This window comes from Brassica napus, chromosome C2, assembly GCF_020379485.1.
Source record: "Brassica napus cultivar Da-Ae chromosome C2, Da-Ae, whole genome shotgun sequence".
Lineage (NCBI taxonomy): Eukaryota > Viridiplantae > Streptophyta > Magnoliopsida > Brassicales > Brassicaceae > Brassica > Brassica napus.
This window is the reverse complement of record NC_063445.1, coordinates 2,200,928-2,223,845: the sequence shown is the minus strand read 5'-3', so window position 1 is coordinate 2,223,845 and position 22,918 is coordinate 2,200,928. Positions and strand designations below refer to the sequence as shown.

General features: G+C 37.0%; 4 protein-coding genes and 1 pseudogene across 16 annotated transcripts; 3 read left to right on the top strand and 2 right to left on the bottom strand.

Annotated features, from left to right (window-relative positions):
• Positions 1 to 1,422: 1,422 nt before the first annotated feature.
• LOC106379232 lies at positions 1,423 to 2,064 on the top strand. The gene has a single exon (XM_013819237.3). It carries the CDS (start codon positions 1,631 to 1,633, stop codon positions 1,949 to 1,951), a length of 321 nt encoding a protein of 106 aa, XP_013674691.2. The 5' UTR covers positions 1,423 to 1,630; the 3' UTR covers positions 1,952 to 2,064.
• Positions 2,065 to 2,858: 794 nt separating this feature from the next.
• On the top strand, positions 2,859 to 5,523 carry LOC106380815 (probable magnesium transporter NIPA9). Its single transcript, XM_013820646.3, has 9 exons — positions 2,859 to 3,088; positions 3,305 to 3,403; positions 3,487 to 3,616; positions 3,743 to 3,831; positions 4,060 to 4,116; positions 4,242 to 4,300; positions 4,518 to 4,638; positions 4,763 to 4,911; positions 5,038 to 5,523. Exons 1-9 carry the CDS (start codon positions 2,978 to 2,980, stop codon positions 5,255 to 5,257), a joined length of 1,035 nt encoding a protein of 344 aa, XP_013676100.2. The 5' UTR covers positions 2,859 to 2,977; the 3' UTR covers positions 5,258 to 5,523.
• Positions 5,524 to 7,043: 1,520 nt separating this feature from the next.
• LOC106379233 lies at positions 7,044 to 8,799 on the bottom strand (annotated as a pseudogene).
• Positions 8,800 to 11,582: 2,783 nt separating this feature from the next.
• Positions 11,583 to 19,430, top strand: LOC106380816 (disease resistance protein RUN1). 13 transcript variants are annotated; one of them, XR_007319031.1, is made up of 10 exons: positions 11,583 to 11,830; positions 11,974 to 12,986; positions 13,863 to 14,354; positions 14,463 to 15,553; positions 15,645 to 15,920; positions 16,027 to 16,935; positions 17,092 to 17,615; positions 17,716 to 17,893; positions 17,979 to 18,084; positions 19,324 to 19,430. XR_007319031.1 is itself a non-coding variant. In XM_048746829.1 (9 exons), the coding sequence occupies exons 3-9, from the start codon at positions 12,977 to 12,979 to the stop codon at positions 17,891 to 17,893; spliced, it is 3,480 nt and encodes a 1,159-aa protein (XP_048602786.1). In that variant the 5' UTR covers positions 11,583 to 11,830; positions 11,974 to 12,229; positions 12,329 to 12,976; the 3' UTR covers positions 17,894 to 18,284. The 13 variants fall into 13 exon arrangements, 11 of the variants coding, with proteins under 11 accessions (XP_048602786.1, XP_048602788.1, XP_048602787.1 ...); XR_007319032.1 differs by lacking the exon at positions 19,324 to 19,430 and adding an exon at positions 18,593 to 18,607; XM_048746829.1 differs by lacking the exon at positions 19,324 to 19,430 and having other exon boundaries at positions 11,974 to 12,229; positions 12,329 to 12,986; positions 17,716 to 18,284.
• On the bottom strand, positions 18,424 to 21,652 carry LOC106379234 (subtilisin-like protease SBT3.11). The gene is made up of 9 exons (XM_013819238.3): positions 21,520 to 21,652; positions 21,331 to 21,422; positions 21,138 to 21,235; positions 20,890 to 21,045; positions 20,138 to 20,808; positions 19,778 to 20,064; positions 19,574 to 19,688; positions 19,291 to 19,483; positions 18,424 to 19,120 (listed from the first exon to the last, which is right to left on the bottom strand). Exons 1-9 carry the CDS (start codon positions 21,622 to 21,624, stop codon positions 18,555 to 18,557), a joined length of 2,283 nt encoding a protein of 760 aa, XP_013674692.2. The 5' UTR covers positions 21,625 to 21,652; the 3' UTR covers positions 18,424 to 18,554.
• Positions 21,653 to 22,918: the final 1,266 nt, after the last annotated feature.

Here is a 22,918-nt window from a genome sequence, read left to right as displayed (position 1 = left end):
CGTTATTTAAATATTAGCACTGTTAAGATTCTCCTCCAATACTCAAAGCTCCGTTTTCCACTTTCGGCGTGTATATCATGTTGAGAGTCCCTGGGGAGGCACGTGGTCGTAAAAGAATATGCCGACCAGTCCCCACACCGTAAGTGGACAACAGAACCATGCTGGTCATCGTCATCATTTATCCCTTCTTCTAGATTTAAAATCGATTCGCTTGAGATTTGATTCTTGGTATATATGTGGCTTATCCGGGAATGTGACGGAGACAGTGGGCTTGGCCTAAGTTTAATAAGGCCTAGAAGAAGTCAGTGAAGCCCTATTAGCAGTAAATTTGATGTTTTAAAGATTTGAACTTCAGTCTACAATGTTTTGGGCAAGGTCTTGTTGTTTCTTCTTCCTTTGTTTCATTACTCGTGTATCCCAAGGAACACAACAAAGAGTTTATATATGTGATATTGTGATGTATGGTGAATAAATGTTGTACATGTCCTATAAAATAATCACTGCTGAGATGTACCCTTGAGTATCGAACTCGTAAATTTGTATATTCACTGCTGCATATGTCCATAAAAATATCCACTGCTGTATGGTGAATAAATGTTGTATATTTGTCACTAGATCCATTATGCATATTTTATGGATTTTTTTTTACTAAAATTTATGGAAGTTTTGAGAACATAGATAAGACTGGAAACATCGGTGTCTAAGATTTTCTCAAATTTCAATATGTGTTAGAATATAAAGGTGTAAACGATTTGGATAGTCTTCCACGTATGAAAGTTCATTAAGTGTGTGGTGTCGTCGTGTCTGATATGAAAATGTTTACAAGCATTACTCTTCTTTTAGATCGTCTTAGCTAAATAATTTCTAGCTATTAAACTATATCTAATTATATATAGTGATTGAAACTAGCTTTTATCAACTTACTTTCTGATATTTTTAATTTTTAAATTAATCTAACTTTTCATGCGTGGGAAAACGATAGCTCGTGGAAAATTAAGCCATTGATGGTCCTCTATGTTTGTTTGTTTGCTGGTAGTCACACTCCCACGAACGTGTGAATACCAACAGCACGCCAAATAATTTTGGATTCTTGAGCATTATTACACACAACTTGCCCTTGAACATTCTTCTAATCAACGGTCAATGGGTCAACGCTCACTTGCCCAAAATAAATAAAACAAAAAAAAGTTTCACTGTTTTATTTTATTTTATTTTCTTTAGTTTAAAGTAGTTTTGAGTTTCAGTCTTTAATTTAGTATGTGATATAATACCAGAAAGACGACATAAAACATTTTTAATCAGATTTTGAACTAATAAATAATAATACAACGCAATACATGCGTTTAAATCATTAGCCATTATTTTAATCTTATCTACAAAGTCTTATTTCTCTTTTAAATGCCAACCTTTCCAAATGCATTCATTTATAATATGATTTCTCTATTTGTTTTTTCTCACTTTTAAAATCATCCAGAAAATAAATAAAAATGCGAATATAAACGTACCTAACACGTCTTTATGTTTCACTATTATCCTCCTCCTTTGTCTCTTCAATTATTCTTTCTCTGACCTGTATCCAAAAAAGAAAAAGAAAAAGAAAAAACTCTCTCGAACTCTCGCAGGCCTCTCAATGGATCACTACGGTCGTCAACCACCGTATGGAGACGGAGGGATGCAGATCCAGCCTTACCACGGCGGTCCAAGAACCGGAGACTTCAGGAGCTACAGCGCCTCGTACGCGACGGCGACAGAGAACAACATATACGATATCAAGAAGGGGAAGTCGATAGAGAGGTCGAAGTCTTGGGGGATAACGGACCCGGAGCTGCTGAGGAAGAAAAGGGTTGCGAGTTATAAGATGTATAGTGTTGAAGGAAAAGTCAAAGGGTCGTTTAGAAAAAGTTTTAGATGGCTTAAGCAGAGGTATACGCAGGTCCTCTATGGCTGGTGATGATATATTTTTATCTTTTTATCTCTTCTTATATCTATGCGTGTTGTATTCTTCAATGTAACTGTGATAGCTGCCTGGCCACAAACTATATATGATCAAATTAGTTTTACATATTTTTCCTGGGTTCACAAAATCTTGGTACGGTGGAGAATCAATCCCTTTGCTATGGTTATTCGTTTGTCAACATATTGCTCAAAGTATTTTCCAAAAAAAAAAAAAAAAAAGACATATTGCTCAAAGTAGATTGTGATAGGTCTCTCACTTGTGTTACTGCAAGTTCATGAGATATGATTCATTCTTGTTTCATTGGTTATAACTTATATATAATCTTGTTTACCATTAGACTTGGATATGGTTGGTGTGTTGACTAATCAATCCTCGCTGGTTATGTTCAAATCGTTTTGGTAACCTTCCATTTACATAACTCTGCATCATCAAAAAGCTTTGTTTATATTCAACAAGAGGAATATGTATTGAGTGTTTGGATTATTCTCAATATGAAACCTTTTCAGGTTATCAAAATTCAACTGGAGATCTAAAAAAAAAAAACAAGTTATGTTACTAAAATGATTCCTCCATGTGGTTAGTATATTCTTGAGTCTTTCATCTGATGATTGAACATGAGAAACCTATGGTAGACTCAACTCAATAATATTTCCCATATCACTTTACTTCAACTAGTCTACTTTCAGTATATGGCAATAATAATCACCTAACTGAATTAGATTATCAAAAACATAATGAAATTTATTTTAAGATTAATCAATAAAATTCAAACAGTATTAAGATTAAATTTTGTTGGAATATTAATAATACAGTCCTGACAAAGAATAATAAAGATTGCTATAAACAGGGTTTATTTACCAATTTTTATATTTCACGGCTTGTCAAGTCAAGTCAACAACACAAATTCGGAGGGGCTTATTGCAATATCTGGAAAATCAATTTCTTCATTAACTTTTTTTTTTTTTTTTTTTGAGTCGGAGGAGCTTTCTCGTTGGGGCGGTTAGAGAGAAAGATCGGATAATGTGGGAGTCGATTTGCCTGACGCTCGCAGCCACCGCCGGTAACAATATCGGCAAAGTTCTCCAGAAGAAAGGCACTATCATCCTCCCTCCTCTCTCCCTCAAGCTCAAGGTCCCTCCCTCTCGATCGCATGCTCTCTCCTCGATTCTCAATTTCCCTTTGATTCAATGATAGATTCTTGTATTTGAGAATTGGATCGGAGTCTAACTTTGGTTTGTTATGTAACATTTTGATCGGTATTGTGATTCAAACACACATTGGATTTGTTCCCGATGATCCTTGGAGGTGAATTTCACGTTTGATCATCAATTTTTTTGAATCTTTCAGGTGATAAGAGCGTATGCTGGTAACAAACCATGGGCGTTAGGTTTTCTCATGGACATTTTTGGGGCTTTGTTGATGCTCAGGGCACTCTCTCTCGCCCCTGTACTAAGCATACACTTCACATACTTTCACCTACTAGGAATGATTAGTGGCTGTGCTAATTATTGATTGTGTACTCTCTGTAGGTGTCTGTTGTTCAGCCAGTCTCTGGATGTGGACTTGCTATTCTCTCCGTATTTTCGCATTTTTATTTGAAGGAAGTTATGAATGTGTTTGACTGGATTGGGATTACCATGGCTGGCATTGGCACCATAGGTAATAACCCTGTTCGCTATCATCTTCTGGATAGTGTTGTGTAGCTGTTTAAAAAATATTATGACGGTAGAATAAAAAAAAATATAATTTGAAGATTTTTTTTTTTTTTTTTTTTTTTTGCTGTAGGAGTTGGTGCTGGTGGTGAGGAGCAAGTAGCTTCTTTGATATCTGTCTTCCAGTTGCTCTGGCTAGCACTTGTTGTTGCCTTCTTGTTTGTAGGTACCTTTCATCTATGGTATTTCATATCAAAGTCTTTCTCTTTTGGCATCATCTCTGTTCATCTTTATGCTGACTTAGGGTATTCATTTACTTGTGTATCTCATTTCCAAGTCTGATCATTAGAGTATATTCTTTTTCATCTAATGTCGGATAATAGTATCACTTGATTGGTGTGTTAATGGCAATGTTTCTGATAACTCGGGTGTTGAATTTCTTGCAACAAGGTACTACTAAATGCGTGGCTTCATATCTATAAACGCCAGCGCAGGGAGCAGGAGCTGGTATGTTATCCTCTAAACTCTCTAGTTTTTTAGACTTTGGAGCGATGAGAGCTTGTATCAAACGCTAATGTCGTTTTCGTTATATTTCTCCTTCCGTATGCATTTAGCCTTGTTTTGGTGTGCAGATGGAGTATGAAGTGGTGGAAGAAATCATCTATGGCTTGGAATCTGGGGTTTTATTCGGGTATTTGGAAAAGAGCTTATCGTTTTGGTGTTGATTATATTTTACCTTTCGTTACCTTCTATATATCCAGTAACATTTGCTGTTGATTTTCGAAATGTATATACGGACCAATGTGCTGTTGTGTCTGCAGAAACATTTCAAAAGAGATTTCAAACTTTATTTGAACTGTATTCGTAGCTACATAGCTGACAATAGTCTATAACTCGTTTGATCACAGGATGGCATCTGTAGTATCAAAGATGGGTTTTGTATTCGTGGAGCAAGGGTTTTCTGCAATGTTCATTCCCATGTGCATTTCGATAAGTATATGCTGCAGTGGAACAGGATTTTTCTATCAGGTTTATGCTTTTCTACGTCCCCTGTCTTATCTGCATTTGAGTGAGGAATGCACCGTTGTGTATAACATAAAGGATGTTTAGTTCATCATAACTCTAGTCTTCTTCTGTTTTTTTACTTTATCAGACTCGGGGACTAAAACATGGGAGAGCAATTGTAGTATCCACTTGCGCTGCAGTGGCATCAATTGTAACAGGCGTGGTTGCAGGAATGTTTGCTCTTGGTGAGAAGTTGCCCACTTCACCATCTGGACGGCTTTTACTTCTCCTGGGATGGTAAAGTTCTACCCACCATCTTCTTGTATTATTATCAGAGATGAAACATCGTGCATTATGTGCATGAACATAGAACACATTGTAGAATTATATGTGGATGATGAGAGAGTCTTGAAACTTTGGCAGGTTACTGATCATGCTAGGTGTTGTATTATTTGTGACTTCATCACGACTTATCAGACATCTTCCGCGGTCATTCAGGCGTTCGAGACAGACCAGTTTAGAAAGAGGTTTCAGCACAAGGCGGACAGCTTCTCACGTACAGAAAGATACAAACCCAAGTGCGGTTATCCAAGCAGCAACATTGCACCATCTCTTAACAACCCCATCAAAGGAGAAAGACTAAGGCTTGAGGAAACACCAATGAATGTTTCTTGGCGCGTTTGGTTTAATACAATTTATCCCCTGAATTTTGTGGACTAAAGGTATCAGATTTTCAGGGGTTCATCTCATCGATATAATTGTTGTGGGAACAGTTCAAAATCAAGAGCTTTGGATCAGTTTATGATGTTACTTTTGGTATCTGAAATTCGAAATATGAGTTCTTATTGTATGTGGCTCTAATTTTGATGCAGTTTCTTTCTATTTGGAAAATATAGTTCGGTTTAAATTTTTCCAGCTCTATCTCTAACAGAGTTGTATTTTCAAATCCAAGCTTAAATGTTTTGTGATGTATCTTAAAATGTCTTAGTTCTTCCATGCATGCTCTTCTTCTTTTCTTTTTGTACATACTATTAATTAATAATATCTTGAGAAAAAAAGAAAGATAATGATGTGCAAGTAACTTGTCGGTACTGAGAGTGAAAAAGACAGGTTAACCAATTTCAAGGGAGAAAAAGATGGGGGTGAGATATATAATGCACGAGAAACCGAACATCAAATTAGGTTGTGGCTTAACCTATATTTGGTACCAAATCAGGACATACGTCAAAACTGAGGGAGACAATTATGTTTGACAATGAAGTGACACACCATCTTTTTACTATTTTAGTCTTTTACCATCTCTACTTTTCGTTTCCTTCACGTTGATCATAATCGCCACACTCCCATTCAGCTTTTTCTCTTTACTTTTGGGTCCCCTCACTAAAATATACTAATATTTTTCTTTAGTTTTTTTGCCAAAATTTAGAAAATATGTATTATTTCATTAGTAAACTAAAGCTACTCCAAGATTTAAGACATCCCATTTTGTATTGGTACTCAAAGATTGGCTTAAGAAACTAATGAGAGTAAAATTTGATGAACTTGATGAATTAACAAGGACATGCTGAAGTGATACTAGTTATGTGAGGATTGAATTTATTTGAATCTGTCTAGACTAATGGTTTTACATTGGATTGAAGGGAAGCAATTATGGAGATCACATGAAATACATTGTCTTAGAGAACTTCAGTAGAACTTGTTGACTGAAGTTTTATATCTATATTCCTAATTTTATTTTGTGTTTACACATTACAATAATAATGTTTTCTTGCTAATTGATGTATACTTGTCTAGCTGGTTTTGTTTCTATCTTCTTCTTTTGTTAATATCTTAGAAAAGGCTTCCTGGTTGGTGGTAAGCAGACACAAATAGTTTTGTTGCACTCATTTTAAAGGGATCTTAATACTTTAAAAAGTGTTAAAGAATACATCAATCTTTGACCAAATCTTTTTTAATCCATTTTATTACTAACTAAAAACACGTTCTATAGAACGTTCTATAGAAATGTTTTTATTGTGATTCAAAAAAAGAAAAAGTGAATTAAAAAATAGTAATGTTTTTATTACCATGAAGGTCATCATGATCACCTTTAAAAATAGCCAATGGCTTAATCAAAATGATCCAACACACACATATCCAAATCATTCCCCACTACAAAAGGCACTACTTAGCAAAAGGAAGAAACCCATCATCGATGACACACATCATTCACATTTTTTGTAAGCCATCGAATGAAACAAACAAAAGGGACCACACACTCCTATTCTAATGAACATTCACTATGATACGACAACTTGTGGGACTTGTCTGCATCACCCACAATCATAAAGATTCCTTCTTTAGGGAAACCAAAATTAACATAACAAACAAACAATAAAAAAGGTTGAGACTTCTTTATACAGAACATCCCAAAAAAAAAAAAACTTAACTAAAACATAAGCAGCAACACTTTCAGATTAGGGACCCAATGTGCTGTTTCGAATTTGCAACAAGATTTGAGTTTTTTCTTATACACACATTGTTGGATTCTGCAGGTCTAAACTTGAAATGGAAGTAGCATAAGCTAACAAATACTAATGTTTTTTTATTGAGGCTTGCTTTGTTGTTTTCCAGGGTAAGGCTCCAAGCTCTTCAACTTTCCAGCTTTCGTGTGCCGCAACGTGCTTGTGTGAAGGAGTGTATTCCTGTCAAGAATAGGAACACAAAGTCTTAGAAACAGAACTGGTGGAATCACAGAACAAAGAAGAAGGTGAATGTACCTCCATCTTCTCCATAAGCTCTTTGGCTGTTGGGGCAGAAACCACGATATTACGTGCGCCTGGTTTGATAAAGCCTTCTTCAACGCCAGTGTCAAACAAAGCAAGCAAACTGTTATAGTACCCATCAACATTCAATATACCAACCTGCAAAATAAAAAAAACATCCCAAACCAATCAAGGTAAGAACTTATAGTCTCTGCATCTTCTTGACATAAGTAAATAAAATGTTAGAATACCGTTTTCTTGTGGATGCCAAGTTGTGACCATGTTATCATCTCCAGCAGCTCCTCCATAGTCCCATAACCTCCTGAAACAAAACAAAAAAAAATTAGCATTGAAAAGTTGTTTTGGTTCTGTATATGAAGGCTTTTTTCTAACCAGGGAGGGCGATGAAGGCCTCAGCTTCTTGTGCCATTGCAGCTTTGCGTTCGTGCATGTCTGCAACCACTCTTACATCTCCAACAGTCTCACCAGATATCTAGTCATAAGATACGGTAAAAAGGCAAACCATGAAACCATCAAATTTAACTTAAAACTATTATACATCACTCTTAGTCCTCAACTTAATTCATATGAACACATTCATCAGTAGATAAACTTCAAAACTCAGGCCAAGTTTGCTACTTCCTGGAAGATAAATACCTCAATTGGCATCAGAGCCTTGGGAATGATGCTGCGAGTACATAGAATCCAATCAGAAACCCTTAGAGAAGTTTAGAAATGAAAGGAGACTCTTTAAAAAAAACTAACCCGAGAACATGGAAGCCACCTTCGTAAACTCTCCTGGAGATAAGACCCATCAGCCCAACACTTCCTCCTCCATAAACCAAGTCTATCTTCCTCTTCACCTTAACACATTCAGAAAACAGAGGAAGACCCTATTGTTTACACCTCAAAATCTGAATATAGACACAACACAAACAAAACTACAAACCCATTTGTCTGAAAACCATATTGAACGAGCAAGTGAACTTAAAAAGTTGGTCTTTAGATATTCAAAAACAGAGTAAAAGCTCTGTTTTTTAAGGAAAGTTTGAGTTCTTTCTTTGAGGTTTAGTAAAGTTTATGTTTTTTTTTTAATCGTAAAGAGAAGAGAAGGGAGCAGACGAGTTCATTGCCGAGTTCGATGGCAGCGTCACTGAAAACTTCTCTGTGACCAGAGTGGCTTCCGCAAAAGACACAGATTTTTCTGAATCTACTTCTCTGCTTGTTGTTGTCTTCCTCCATTGAATGAATAAAAGTGGCAAAGACGAAACCTTTTGTTGTGTGTGGCGATATATTATACGGATGCAAACAATATTGCTAAGAACAAAACAAAACAAAAACTCTAATCATATAACGAAGAATCGGTAAAGAGCCTCCTGTGTATTTAAATTGTTTTTTTTCTTTTAAAATAATTGTGTTCAAAATTAAAATTTTGTTAGGACGTGAGTAGATATGGCGAACAGAAGAAGCCCACATGAGCCTACTACTTTCGTCCAACGCCAATCTGTCGCCTAAAGCCTTTTTTGTATTTTTTTTTTATAAAGCCACATGCTTATATCTTAATCCATTTTTCATTAATTAGCAATGTTTTGTTGTTGTTTTACGTACATGCAAAAATAAAAAAGTTTCCTATATTGTTATTTGTGTGTGTGTGGGAAATTTCCGAGTTTAGTTTTCGAATCCTTTGTTGATGATGAGTTTTACTCCTTACCAATAGTTTGTAGAATAAGCCTTAGTTTCAAAAAAAAAAAAAAATAGTTTGTAGAATATTTGTCATTCTTTAAACAAAAGTAATATATCTACCATGATTTATATAGAATATATTAGGTGGCTTCGTTTTCATTGACCAGAGTATATATAATATTACTGCAAGCACACAACAAATGCATGCACCTAGAAGGCTAATCGTTACTAATTCATTTCAAATATCTCATTATTGCACTTGGAAGAAGATAAAGTATTTAGATGATGACTTTACATAGAAAAAGACATTAAACTTTTAATATCTGAATTTATTTTTAAAGACATTTGGAAGGTGATGTTTCCAACATGGCTTACCTAAAATTGATTGTCCTCTCTGTACCGATGTTTCACTCGATTGAACCTTGAAAGTTTCTAAACTAACAAAATCAGTATCTGTTGATCAAAAAAAGAGATTTAGTATCTATAACATGTTTTCAGCCTTTAACCGAAACTGTCCTCTACAACTTCCACTGTCAATCAAATAATTACCCAAACCCACTAATCCACCTCTCTCTTGTATTCAATTTTTCTATGTAAAATAGAGCAAAAATGAAAAAGCCACGGTTTTCAATTCATAGCATTTTCGTTGCATTTTTACATTTGCCACAAATTTTCGTGGATATAGCCAAAATTTCTACTAGTAAAACAAGACTTTTGAATCTTAGACTTGAACTCCTTATAAGTTGCTCTCTTGGATTCTCTTAATTGCCCTTTCTCCCTATTGTGTATTCTTTTGCGCATTGTCTTCGAGCATGAAGCTCCCTGTTCTCTTTATATAATAGCATCTTTTAGGCTCGACGTCGACTTTATATACAAAAACCGGGAAAAATGCCAATTTCGATTCCAACAATTTAGGTTGTGCCAAATACGACCCGAACAATTGATCAGTGTCAAATACGATCCGAACAATTGATCAGTGCCAAATACGACATCAACTCAATTATAATTCGAAAAAACTATCCAAATTTCTTAAAATGTGCTTAAATCTACATTGACTCTAACAAAAGTTAATCAATCGTTAACAAGATAAAAAGACGTTATTTTGATATACGAGAAAAAATGTCAATTTCGACCCCAATACTCTCGGTCGTGCCAAATAGGACCCGAACAAATGGTCAATGCCAAAACCGACCTCAACTTAATTATAATTTAAGAAAAACTACCAGAACTTCTTAAAACATGCATAAATCTACATTGACTCTAACATAAGTTAGTCAACCATTAACAAGATAAGATGATCGTCCTGATATAGATTTATATATATATTTTAAAAATATGTTCATTCCAGAACTCAAACTGTGCTGTGATACCCTTTTAAAGGGGCACACTAACAACTAAATAAAAGTAACTTTTTGAAATATTATTACAAATTTAAAATTATATAAAATACTATTATTCTTCATCTTATCCAATTTAAAATTTTGATGACATTTTTTTCTAATTTATATAAATACATTAACATGTTTTTTATTTATCATATCTTTAATAAACTTATATCATACTAAAACATAAATAATAAAATATTTATTATTATACGATCTTAAATATACTTAAAACTTTGAATTTATTTATAAAATTTTCTCATATAAATTATTTTTAATTTTAAAATTTAAGTGGATTTTTAAAATTTTTCAAAGTTAATATTATATATTTTGATATTTTGTTCAAAAATGTTAAGAGGCATTTTACCTTTCTTTCACTAAGATATGTTGTACAAAATATTAGACATATTAAATAATAACTAAAATATACAAAACAATCACCAAAGTTTTAAATTGGATAAGATGAAGAAGAATAGTAGTTTATATAATGGGGAATTTCAATTTATAATAATATTTCAAAAAATTACTTTAGTTTAGTTGTCAGTGTACCCCTTTAAAAGGATATCCCGACACGGGTTTAAGTCCCGAAATGAACATATTTTTTTTAAAAAAATATATGTATCAAAACGACATTGTCTTATCTTGTTAACGGTTGACTAACTTCTGTTAGAGTCAATGTAGATTTAGGTACGTTTTAAAAAGTTTGGGTAATTTTTCTTAAATTATAATTGAGTTGAGGTCATTTTTGGCACTGACTATTTTTTCGGTTCTATTTGGCATGACTGAGAGTGTTGGGGTCGAAATTGACATTTTTTCTCGTATATCAAAATGATGTCGTTTTATCTTGTTAACAGTTGACCAACTTATGTTAGAGTTAATGTAGATTTAGGCACGTTTTAAAAAGTTCAGATAGTTTTTTTGAATTATAATTGAGTTAATATCGTATTTGCCACTGATTAATTGTTTGGGTCGTATTTGGCATGATTGAAATTGTTCGGGTAGAAATTGGATCTTTTCCCTGCAAAAACCTTAGCCGATTTAGCTGTTCACAGTTTCCCTTCTTTATTATTGGGCTATAGAGGAAAGTAGCCCAAGTGTGCTTATCAATACACAGGTTTCATATTTGGGCCATAGAATAAATGATTTAGGCCCATAAACCTACAATCTCCCATGCACAGTTTCGCGTTCTTTCACTGAACAATCCAAGCAAAAATTCGACGGGATTTTTCAGCTTTTCCGGTGATCTCCATGGCATCTCGATACTACCTATGTGCTCTCGCAACCCTTGTGCCTTTCTCCGATCTAGGTTCAGAAACATATCCCGACGTGCAATTGGAACTTCCGGCGAATCTTTGCAGGCAGCGATTCCATCCGGCGAAATTCGAATCGAGTCCGCCTCCGCCGAAGGTGAATCCCTAAATCGTTTTCCAATTGTAACAGCTCCTGAACGAGAACATCCCGATCACAGTGTGAAAATTCTTCGTCACAGTCCTTTCTCACTTAAAAGCTATTTTACAATACTGTAACTGTTAATTTTTCTCTATCCGTAGATGATTGATCACACGGATCTGCTCAAGCTTTGATCTGAATCTACTGCGTTTGTTGCTGACAGAGGAGAAGAGAATCAAAATGTTCTCGAGTACTTTAATTTCCATTTGCGTGCAGCTGAATCAACCATTGCCTAGTCGCTTGATGCTCTGATCATAGTTTTGATGCTACGACTTCACATTTTCGTTTGCTTACCAAATTCCACACTCCATCTGTTCGATTAAATTCCGAGATAGCCATCGAAATCGTTTCTCCTTTGTACGTACTCTTTGTCATGATTAGTGAATATCCAGAACACAGCTCATCAATCACTTTTTCTGTTCTCTGGTGTTTACCACATTGTTCTGAAATGCTCAGGTAATCATCGAAACCTTTCTAGAATATCCTTTTGTGAAGCTATAAAACACTAACTCGTGTTCTTTTGTGTAGTAGCTTTTTTTTTTTTTTTTTTTTTTTGGTAAAATGTTAAATTTATACCATTTTCGATTTTTAATGTTGGTTACAACTTATTATGCAAACACTCCTCATGGAGGCCTAGTACAGGCGAAGAAGAACTGTAGCATAGATGGAGACAGGTCGGTGGAGGGGAAGGAGATTAGGCGGTCCCGAACAAGGCCATCTAGGGCTTGACGAATACCAACCGCAGGGGTGGAGACAGCTGTGAAGATGCGTGCGTTGCGCTCCCTCCAGATAAGATATGAAAGTGATTGTAGTATGAGCTTTATGACTGGCGAGGCCTTCGGACCAAGACGTTCGCGAGAGATCAAAGCAGCAGCAGAGTGAATATCTGATGGGGTATCAGGCAAGATTGCCTGTGCAAAGTGCAACCATATGCTGGAAAAGTAGTCACATTCGAAGAAGAGGTGATGGTGAGTTTCAGTACCCGTTGAGCACAACACACACTCAGGAGGAACATTTAGTCCCCAGCGTCTGAGGCGATCTCGTGTAGGTAATCTCCTCAAGAGGATCAACCAAGTTTTGTGTAGTAGCTTCTCCACTATTCTGATGATTCCAGGCAAATCTCTTGACCTCAATCACCTCCTCCATGCCTTGTCTCTTCTTTTTTCTCTGAGACTTTTGTGAAAAATTATCCCTTTTGATTCTAATGATCTCTTCTTTGCAGTTTCTACGCTCCTTTGATTCTCTCTGAGATGTCATTCTGAATTTTCTTGCATCTCCATTTCACCTTTACAGCCTTTTTCAGAGATTCATTGCATCTCTTTGATCGTGTCTGCACTGAGTGTTTGAATTGAATTTATTCTTGCATGTTTCGACAGAAGAACCCGCGTTAGATCAGTCATTAAAATATTAACTTGATGGTCATAAAAACATTAATCTCAACGTGTCCCATGATCATACAAATACAAACATCTATTGGTTTTACCCAAAAGTCATTATGTTATACTCTTGATTTTTTTTTATTTTTTTATAGTATATATACTCTTAAATTTTTTTATTTTAGTATGAATGATGTGATTACTTATTTTTATTTACAAATAAAATAAAAATGAGATGAAGAATATAGTAACTAAAAATATTAGGAACCATGGTTATCCTACCAACTAACTACACACGCTTTATGTAGAAGTTGCGATGCATTTGCACAACTAACAAAGTCAACGGAAGTAGACGCTAGTTTTAGATGCACCTGCTAATCTGAATGTTCTCAACCGATCCGTTTTGTTTCAAACTTCCTCTGGTTTTGATTGTTAGATCTGTCTGTGTCAGGTTCTACGGTCTGAGAGTACTAACTTGCGAAGAAGAAGAGGTTCAAAGCAAATAAGCAAACGATGTTTCAGATTCGTTTTCCCGTTCATGTCTTTGTAGAATCGGATATACTAAGTGTGTCTCGAGTATCTCTCACTCAATATTCCCAATTTTTTTTTGTCAGGTATGGGTGATTCCAGTGGACAAACTCGGGAGCGATGGAGCTACGATGTGTTCTTAAGTTTCCGTGGACCAGATGTGCGCAGCGGTTTCTTAAGCCATCTCTACAAGAGTCTAGTGAGATCTGGTATATACACATTCAAGGACGATAGAGAACTAGAGATAGGAGAAAGCATACCCCCGGAGCTGATGAAGGCCATTAAAAACTCCAAAATTTACGTTGTTGTTTTATCCGAGAGCTATGCTTCATCATCGTGGTGCCTTGATGAGCTCGTGCACATTATGCGGTGCTTGAAAAACGACCCCGGACACCTGGTATTCCCAGTTTTCTACAAAATTGAGCCGTCGCATGTACGCAGACAAAGTGGACCATTTGGTGAATCCTTTCATAAACACCGCATAATGTGCACGAGTCGAGAGAGCAAGTGGAAAGGGTATCAGTGGAGGAAAGCTTTGACCAGTATTGCAAATTTGAAAGGGTATCACAGTAGTAATGGTTGGTCGGTTCGTTTTGTCGCTTATATCTGAAATTTTTGTTGCCTATTTAGGCACCAAATGGATTTCTTATCTCCATATTTAACCAGCAATGATGTGGATTGTGCAGGGGATAGTGATGCAGAATTGATCGACCAATTGACTAGAGACATTCTCCGAGTGTTGCCTAGTTCATACTTGCATTTACCAACATATGCCGTTGGTATTAGACCACGTGTAGGTCGTATCAAAGAGCTAATGTGCTTTGGTTTGGATGATGTTCAGATTATTGGAATCTGGGGAATGGCTGGGATTGGTAAAACAACGTTAGCCAAGGCTGCCTTTAACGAGTTCTCACATCGTTTTGAAGGAAGAAGTTTCCTAGAAAACTTTAGAGATTACTTCAAGAGACCTGATGGGAAGCTTCATCTTCAGAAGAAGCTTCTTTCGGATATCTTAAGGAAGGATGAAGCTGCGTTCAACAACATGGATCATGCGGTGAAACAAAGATTTCGCAACAAAAGGGTACTTGTTGTAATTGATGATGTTGAAGACATAGTTCAGCTTCATTCTGTCGGAATATATTTGAGCTGTTTTGGTCCAGGAAGCAGGATAATCATTACAACCAAGAACAAGCATCTGTTAGAGCAGCTTGACGTAGAAAATATATATTCACCCAAGGAACTTAACGCTGATGAAGCTCTTGATCTTGTAAGCTGGCATGCCTTTAGAAGCAGTGAACCTCCTGAAGAGTTTCTCCAGTTCCCGAAAAGATTGGTTGAATACTGTGGAGGACTACCCTTGGCTATGGAAGTCTTGGGTGCTTTTCTCTACAAAAGAAGCGTTTCGGAGTGGAAAAGCACGTTGAAAGCGTTGAAAAGAATACCGGATGATAACATTCAAGCAAAGCTTCAGATCAGCTTTGATGCGCTAAACGCCTCGCAGAAAGACATATTCTTGGATATATCTTGCTTCTTCATTGGGATGGATAAAGACTATGTAGATTGCATCTTGGATGGATGCGAATTAGAGCCTGTCGCAGGACTCAAGGTGTTAAAGGAGAGGTGTCTCATTACGATCCATGATAACAGCCTGATGATGCATGACTTACTACGAGACATGGGAAGATATATCGTCAAAGGAACATCTCTGAGGAACTGTGAGAGATGGAGTAGATTGTGGGACCGGGAACATGTTATAGATGTATTGGCAAACTATTCTGTAAGGAACAAAAGTTCTATGCATGCATTTTCTGTCTCAACCAAAGAGACTTAGGGTAACATTTAACTAATGAAATTGTTTGTTTAATCAGGGAACAGATGAAACTGAAGGACTTAGCTTGAAGGCTGACGTTACGGCTGTTGAGAACTTTGAGGTTAAAGCATTTTCAATTCTACGTAAGCTGAGACTGTTACAGCTCTGTCATGTAGCACTCAACGGAAGCTATGAAAACTTTCCAAAAGGTTTACGATGGCTTTGCTGGCTTGGGTTTCCTGAGGAATCTTTCCCCATAAACTTACATTTGAGAAGTTTAGTTGTCATGGACATGCAGAAAAGCAACCTTAAACGACTTTGGAGTGATCAGAAGGTAAAAGTATTATTTATAATTTTAAGGTTCCTATGATATCAGTAAATATATTCTTTATTGTTGAGGTTTGATTCTTTGATTTTTGTTCTATTTTTTTTTGGAGAAGCCTCATGAGTCCCTTAAGGAGTTAAAATACCTTGACCTCAGTCACTCTATCCAGCTTACAGAGACTCCAGACTTCTCTTATCTCCCAAACCTTGAGAAGCTGTTCTTGATAAACTGTCAAAGATTGGCTAAAGTTCACGAGTCCATAAAGGTTCTTCAAGGAAGCCTGATTCTAATAAATCTGAGTGGTTGCATCAAGCTTGGTGAACTCCCGTTGGAACTCTATACGTTGAAGTTGCTAGAAACCCTCATTCTCTCCGGATGCTCGCAGCTTGAGAGATTGGATGATGCTTTAGGTGAACTAGAGTCCTTGACAATTCTCAAAGCTGATTATACTGCTATAACGCAAATCCCTTCCTCGAGTGATCAACTTAAGAAGCTGAAAGAGTTATCTCTTCATGGCTGCAAGGAGTTATGGAAGCACAGACAGTACACCAACTCTGATGAAAGCTCTCAAGTGGCTCTGTTAAGCCCGCTCTCATTAAACGGTTTAATCTGCTTAAGGACTTTGCGTTTAGGTTCCTGCAATCTATCTGATGAGTTGGTTCCTGCAAATCTTGGGAGTTTGTCTTCTCTTGAGGAACTTGACCTTCAAGGCAACAACTTTCGTAACTTGCAAACGGATTTTGCTGGTCTTCCAAGTCTACAGATTCTTAAATTGGATAATTGCTCAGAACTTCGATCCATGTTTAGTTTACCAAAGAAGTTGAGGTCTTTATACGCGAGAAACTGTACTGTGTTGGAAAGAACTCCAGACTTACTGGAGTGTTCGGTGTTGCAATCACTGCACCTCACAAATTGTTACAATCTCGTTGAGACCCCAGGGCTGGAGGAACTGAAAACAGTTGGAGCCATCCACATGGAAATGTGCAACAATATACCTTATTCTGACAGAGAAAGAATCATGCAGGTTTTTCTCTAAGTCTCTTTTCCGATATTAAACTGTTAAACTGATTCCAGATTCTTGATATCAAAGTAGCAACCTTACACTTATTCACTTAGTTATGGGTGGTGACTAGGAATGTGTCCTTGGTTGTGATTTATATTGGTGGTATTTGTGTTACAGGGATGGGCTGTTGGTGCCAATGGGGGAGTTTTTGTCCCGGGGTCGACCATTCCAGAGTGGGTCAATTTCAAGAATGGGACACGTTCAATCTCTTTTACTGTCCCTGAACCAACTTTAAATTCTGTTCTGGTCGGGTTTACCGTGTGGACAACATACGTGAGTCAACAAGATGATGTGATGTCTGTATACATTCCAAAGATCACATTGAAGAATCAAACCAAGGGAGATGTGTGGAGCCGCAATCCAGCAACAGATCTCATTCGTATGTACCGTGAAAAACACATCTGGCAAGGGCACTTTTCAAATGAAGATTTCTTGTTAGAAACAAGGGATGAAGTGGAAGTTTCTGTGGATTTTGGAGATAAAGTCGCCATTCTTGAGACAGGACTAACTCTTGCTTACAGGGAAGTCCCTGAAGTCCCAATTGAACAACTGACTGAAACAGGTGATGAAGTTGATAATGAACAACTGACTGAAACAGATGATGAAGTTGTCATTGATGAAAGCCAAAGAAGACCTCCCAGGTATGTTATAGTTTATACCATATAACAAAGAGAACTGCACAGTATTATTTTGACCTTATAGAGTTTTTTTTGTCTATTCTCTTGTCATTGGGATTCACAGGAAAATGGGAATGGGTTTAAAGACACTTCTGGGGGCGTTTGGTTTGTTAGCATTCATTGTTGTTCTTGGAAAACATGGTAGACCCCTGCGCCGCCACAACCACCTCCGCAGGAATGAAGTTGAAAAGGATAAGGAGAAAAATGCCACACTCCCCATTTTCTCTTTTTTAGATTACTAGGTTTCAAAATGGTTTCTTGATCTAGCTATTGATTTCAGATTGATGGTTCTGAATCTTAATAGAACGCTTGCTGGTGTTATTCTAGAATGGCTTGGATGGTGGAATCAGAATGAACATTACAACAAGAAACATGCACTTGTTTAAAGCAGCTTCAGTGGGAGAAAACATCTACTCACTGAAGGAATTTGTTGGTAATGAATCTCTCTTCAGTTCTTTCCCATTTAGACAAACTATTGTAGCAGATTTTTACAATTTTTACCTTAAGGTTTACTTTGTTGTGAAATTGATCATCTACATTTTACCTTTAAACGATCCTCAATGAATACTAATGATGGCAAAAAGGTCAGATGGCCTTGTAGGCATTTGTTAAAGCAAGAGAGCATTTTTTACATTTTCTATTTCTATTTTCTTGACATCATGTCATCAACAAACTTTTAGTAGATGATTAATATAGATGTATCAAATGATAGGAATATGATGACGTTGGTTGTATATTGAACTTTGAAGTATTAAATTCATCTGCATCATAGACAAGTTATAGACTTTGATATTATGAGGTCTGCTCTTACTTACAAGGCCTTGGAAACAAATGTAAACACAATGGTTGAAGTACATTGAAAATCATTATGAGTTACAATATGATAATGGAAATAGTGTAAACTTATTGGTCAAAGTACTTCACCATCTGTGTCCTGATAGATAATGGGATGACGACGTTGTGAATACCATCCGTCCAAGTCAAACTCCCAAAAAAGTAAATAGAATTGGCTTTGTGGGTTGTGGAGACTGTGACTTGGTAGCTGAGTTTCTTAACTCCTGAGTTAAAGACCAATGTTTGGGGCGTGACGGAGATTTTGACACCCATAGGAGGCTGAACGATGAGTTTATATACGGAGTTGACGGGTCCAACGTTAGTGACGGTTCTAGTGAGAGTCACATCTTCCTTGAGGAATGGAATGGTGATAGACGGCAAATTGAGATCGAGCATAGATGGCCTTGGACTCGGACACTTGACTGTTTGCTTTGATATTTTGGTGATGGACACCTCGTCATAACTAGAAGCACATAGGAAACGAATGTAGTCTTGTACGTCTGCGTCATAGACAAGACCAGGGTTTGCTGCTTTGTCTGGATTCACCAGTCCTCCCCCGAAATCAAAAGGGTCAGCTAGTTTCCGTGATAATCCCTCTGAGTAGATAGGTTCTCCATAGGGATCCGTTGAGGAAGCTTAACCAAGTAAGGAGTCAATTGATTAGATCACTAAATATAACTCAATTCCAAATATCTAATTTGATATACAAAATAATAAATTTATTTTATGGTAGGACATTTAGTATAGTGATTGATTATATTATGCTTGATATACCGATTTAAAATCATAGGAATATAATTTTTACCTGTAGTGATGATAGCTGATTTAAGCATGGCAGGAGACCAATCAGGATGCACAGCTTTGAGTAGAGCAACCACACCGGCAACGGCAGGTGCTGCCATTGAAGTACCAGACATAGCCGTGTACCCGTTCTCGTAGTTCATTTTTTCTGGGGTACAAGCTGCCACTATGGATACACCAGGTGCTGCGATATCGGGCTGCATACATAACGTTTGGTGTTCAGTGCAAAAAAAAAAAAGAATGTTGTTAAACTATATATTATATAGAAAGACTAATTAAGTTATTACCTTGAGAACATATGGAGATACAGAATTGGGCCCTCTGCCGGAGAATTCAGCAACTTTAGTAGCTACAAGTGGTCCAGTGAGTGCGATTGAAGGACTCACTGTTATGGTCGGCTTACTGTAATCACAAGTGAGACTTTAAACAACTAGCAAAAGTGATCAACTTAATTAACCAGTGGTATAAATAACTAACTAAATAAATAATACTTGGTGGATTTTATGTAGTTCAAAATTGTAGTCCCTTGCTGATAGTCGATGTTGAGGTTAATCAGACCTTCGGAAACTATCATCTTATCACTTCTTCTGCCGGCAAGGATTACACCAGCCGCCTGAACTTCCATTTGTTTGTTTAGAAAATCAGTTGCAGACTCTCCATTTTCAGCAGTTGTAAAACCTAGCACAATTTTTCCTGCTGCTTCACTGGTCATCTCCTTTGAGCTGTCTACGTATATGAGTTCTGCTTGGAGTTCAGGGTCCACGGATGGGGTTCGTGCCTACATAATTTAGTAACACATTAGGATACTGTTACATGTAAAACTTGGCTAGTTTTGATTTGTTTTTTTTTACCAATAACGTCACGTTGTTTCCTAGTGTCAAAGGTTTGGGAAACCACCGGTCAAGACTGGTGGCAGCAACTGTTATTATCCATGGAGCTATGTTCTGGACGGTGTAAGCATGGGGTCCGAAGTTGCCACCTGCCATGAGCACGGTAATGCCCTTGGAGACCGCGTGGAAAGCTCCATACGAGAACACATTACTGATGTCGATTTCACGGGATATAGGGATCGCACTTCCCAAAGAAATCGATATCACGTCGACCCCGTCGGCTATGGCATCGTCCATGGCCTTTAGTATGTCTGCGGTCGCGCATGAGCCATCTTGCGTTTGCCAACACACTTTGTACATGGCGATACGTGCTTTAGGTGCCCCGCCTCTCGCTGTGCCCACTCCAAGCCCGTTGTCACTCACATCTGGGACGAAGGCTCCTGCTGCTGTGGAGGCGACGTGGGACCCGTGAGCGAAGACTTCCCTTGCTGACATGTACTCGGTGTCTGGTATTCCGCTGTCCGTTCGGTTGTTTTTGAAGAGGCTGTCCATGTAATACCTTGCTCCTATCAGCTTCTTGTTGCAATGCTTCTTCGAGTCGAACTTTTCACCGTCCACACACGTTCCTTTCCATCGTTTCGGGATCGGCCCTAGCCCTTTGTCACTAAATGACGGCGACTCTGGCCACACGCCTGCAGACAACATATACACAAATATATATAAATATAAGTCGTGCCAAAAAAAATATTATACACTTCTCTATGCAAACTTACCCGAGTCCAAGATACCGATGATGACATCCTCACCCATATTGGCATCATGAAGAAGTCCTTTAGGTGAGCTTTGAGAAAGCCCCAAGTACTCAAATGCCCTTGTTGTTTGGGGCTCGTAGAAACTATTGGGTGTCACTTGAACTACATCCGGATGCTCTAAACATATATATGAGAAACTCAAATCCATAAACTATAGTTAAAATTTAAAATGTGTGTTTGTATGATATGCATTTTTTTTTAGTGCGTACCTGAGATCTTTTTCGCTTGAGAATCCGTAAGATGGGCGGCAAAGCCTGAGAAACCATGTCGATAACTATGAACCATGAACTCATTTGCATCTTTTTGGCTGCAACCATGCATATTTCCACAAAACCCGTTAGTTGATTTTATTTTCAACAACGTTTTGTTGCACGTCTAAATATATATGGGCTTTTTTGGTACCTTCCAAGTAATGATTCTAGCATGCGGAGATGCGAGGCCGTTACAAGCTCCGGGTCATTATGCTCTCTTTCACCAAGGTACACTATGTGGATCTATATATATGCAATGCATGTTAACCATTCCTTTACCCGATCGATTTTATGATTCCATTACTATATAATAACAAAAATATTTTGACACATTACATACCTTAGTCTCCTCAGAGGCTCCTCCTTCCACAACGCTAAACTCCAAGTTGAGAATCAACACAACAGTCATCACCCCAAAAACCCACCATGAGACTTGAGAACTCATTTTTTCCTTTTATAAATTAAAGGAAAAAATATTCAAGAGATCAGTCAATGTCTCACCGGTTGGTGAATGTGATTTACAAAAAGGAATAATTGTCTTGTATTTATAACAACGTTTCTGTCTAAAAACAAAAATAAAAAACAGCTATGTTCGGAAACGACTTATTTACCTTGTTGACATTATTAAGTTGTAAAACTCAACTACTCTTCTGGTATTTGCTTAATTTAAACCAATATTTTCTATTTTCTCTATTTCATCGTTACTGCAGCTAATAACATCGACTGGCTTAGTTTCTGGTTACATTATTAGGTTCTAAATTAATTACTTTTCTGGTATACATCTCCTTAATTTAAAACAAAAATTATTATTAAGACTAGAGCTCTCTCCGCGCTACGAGCGGAAAAGTGGGTTGATGGTGTACTCCCCGATGATAAGTTTCAATGTTTCTGTTTGTAATAGGAGTGTGTTGATGGTGTACTCCCCGATGATAAGTTTCAATGTTTTTGTTTGTAATAGGGGTACTGATTTATTCAAAATGAAGAGAAGCTTGAGTGCCAAGCTTTATTCAGAGAAACCATTGTTGAGAAATAGTTGGAAGGAATGTAACCAGAGAACTGGTTGCCTGATGAATAAATAGATTTCAGACCGGTTGACCGGTTAATCTCAGGTATGTCACTGGATAAAGAGTTTGTTCATTATGCTAATGGTGTGTAAAGCCGAAAAGTCCATTAAGAGTTCTTGAGTATGAGTTATATGAGACACTAACGCAGTATCGGTTGTTATGTTTGACTGGATCGTGTATCTTTATTATTCCTGAACTATTATTATCAGGATCTTATTATGTTACAAAACTTAATGTTATTATGGGGACAACCATTGAATTTGCCTTGGCAGATGGAGCACACTTTGTCAGCTTCCTCCGGAATGGGTTCTCTTATTGATGCTCGTAGGTCGAGTAAAGCTACGTCGAGGTCAATCTTGTTGGTCGCTTTAGGGTTGAAATCCCTTATAGAGATAAGGGCGCGGACATGTGTGCCTAGATACAGGAAATAAATATAAGAAGTCGATAAAAATAATTCGTCTAGAAATCAAAAATTAATTTTTTGAAAACATCCTAAATAGGAATCGTACTAATAGATTGATATATAACTGTCATACCATAAGTAATTTTTCGTAAACGCTGAATCTATATCTATAAGCCTATATCTCATTCTAAGACAACCAAACATATAATATCTTGAAAGTTCTTAAACCTGCATAATCAGTCGCTGATGAGATCATGGAAGCAAACTTATGA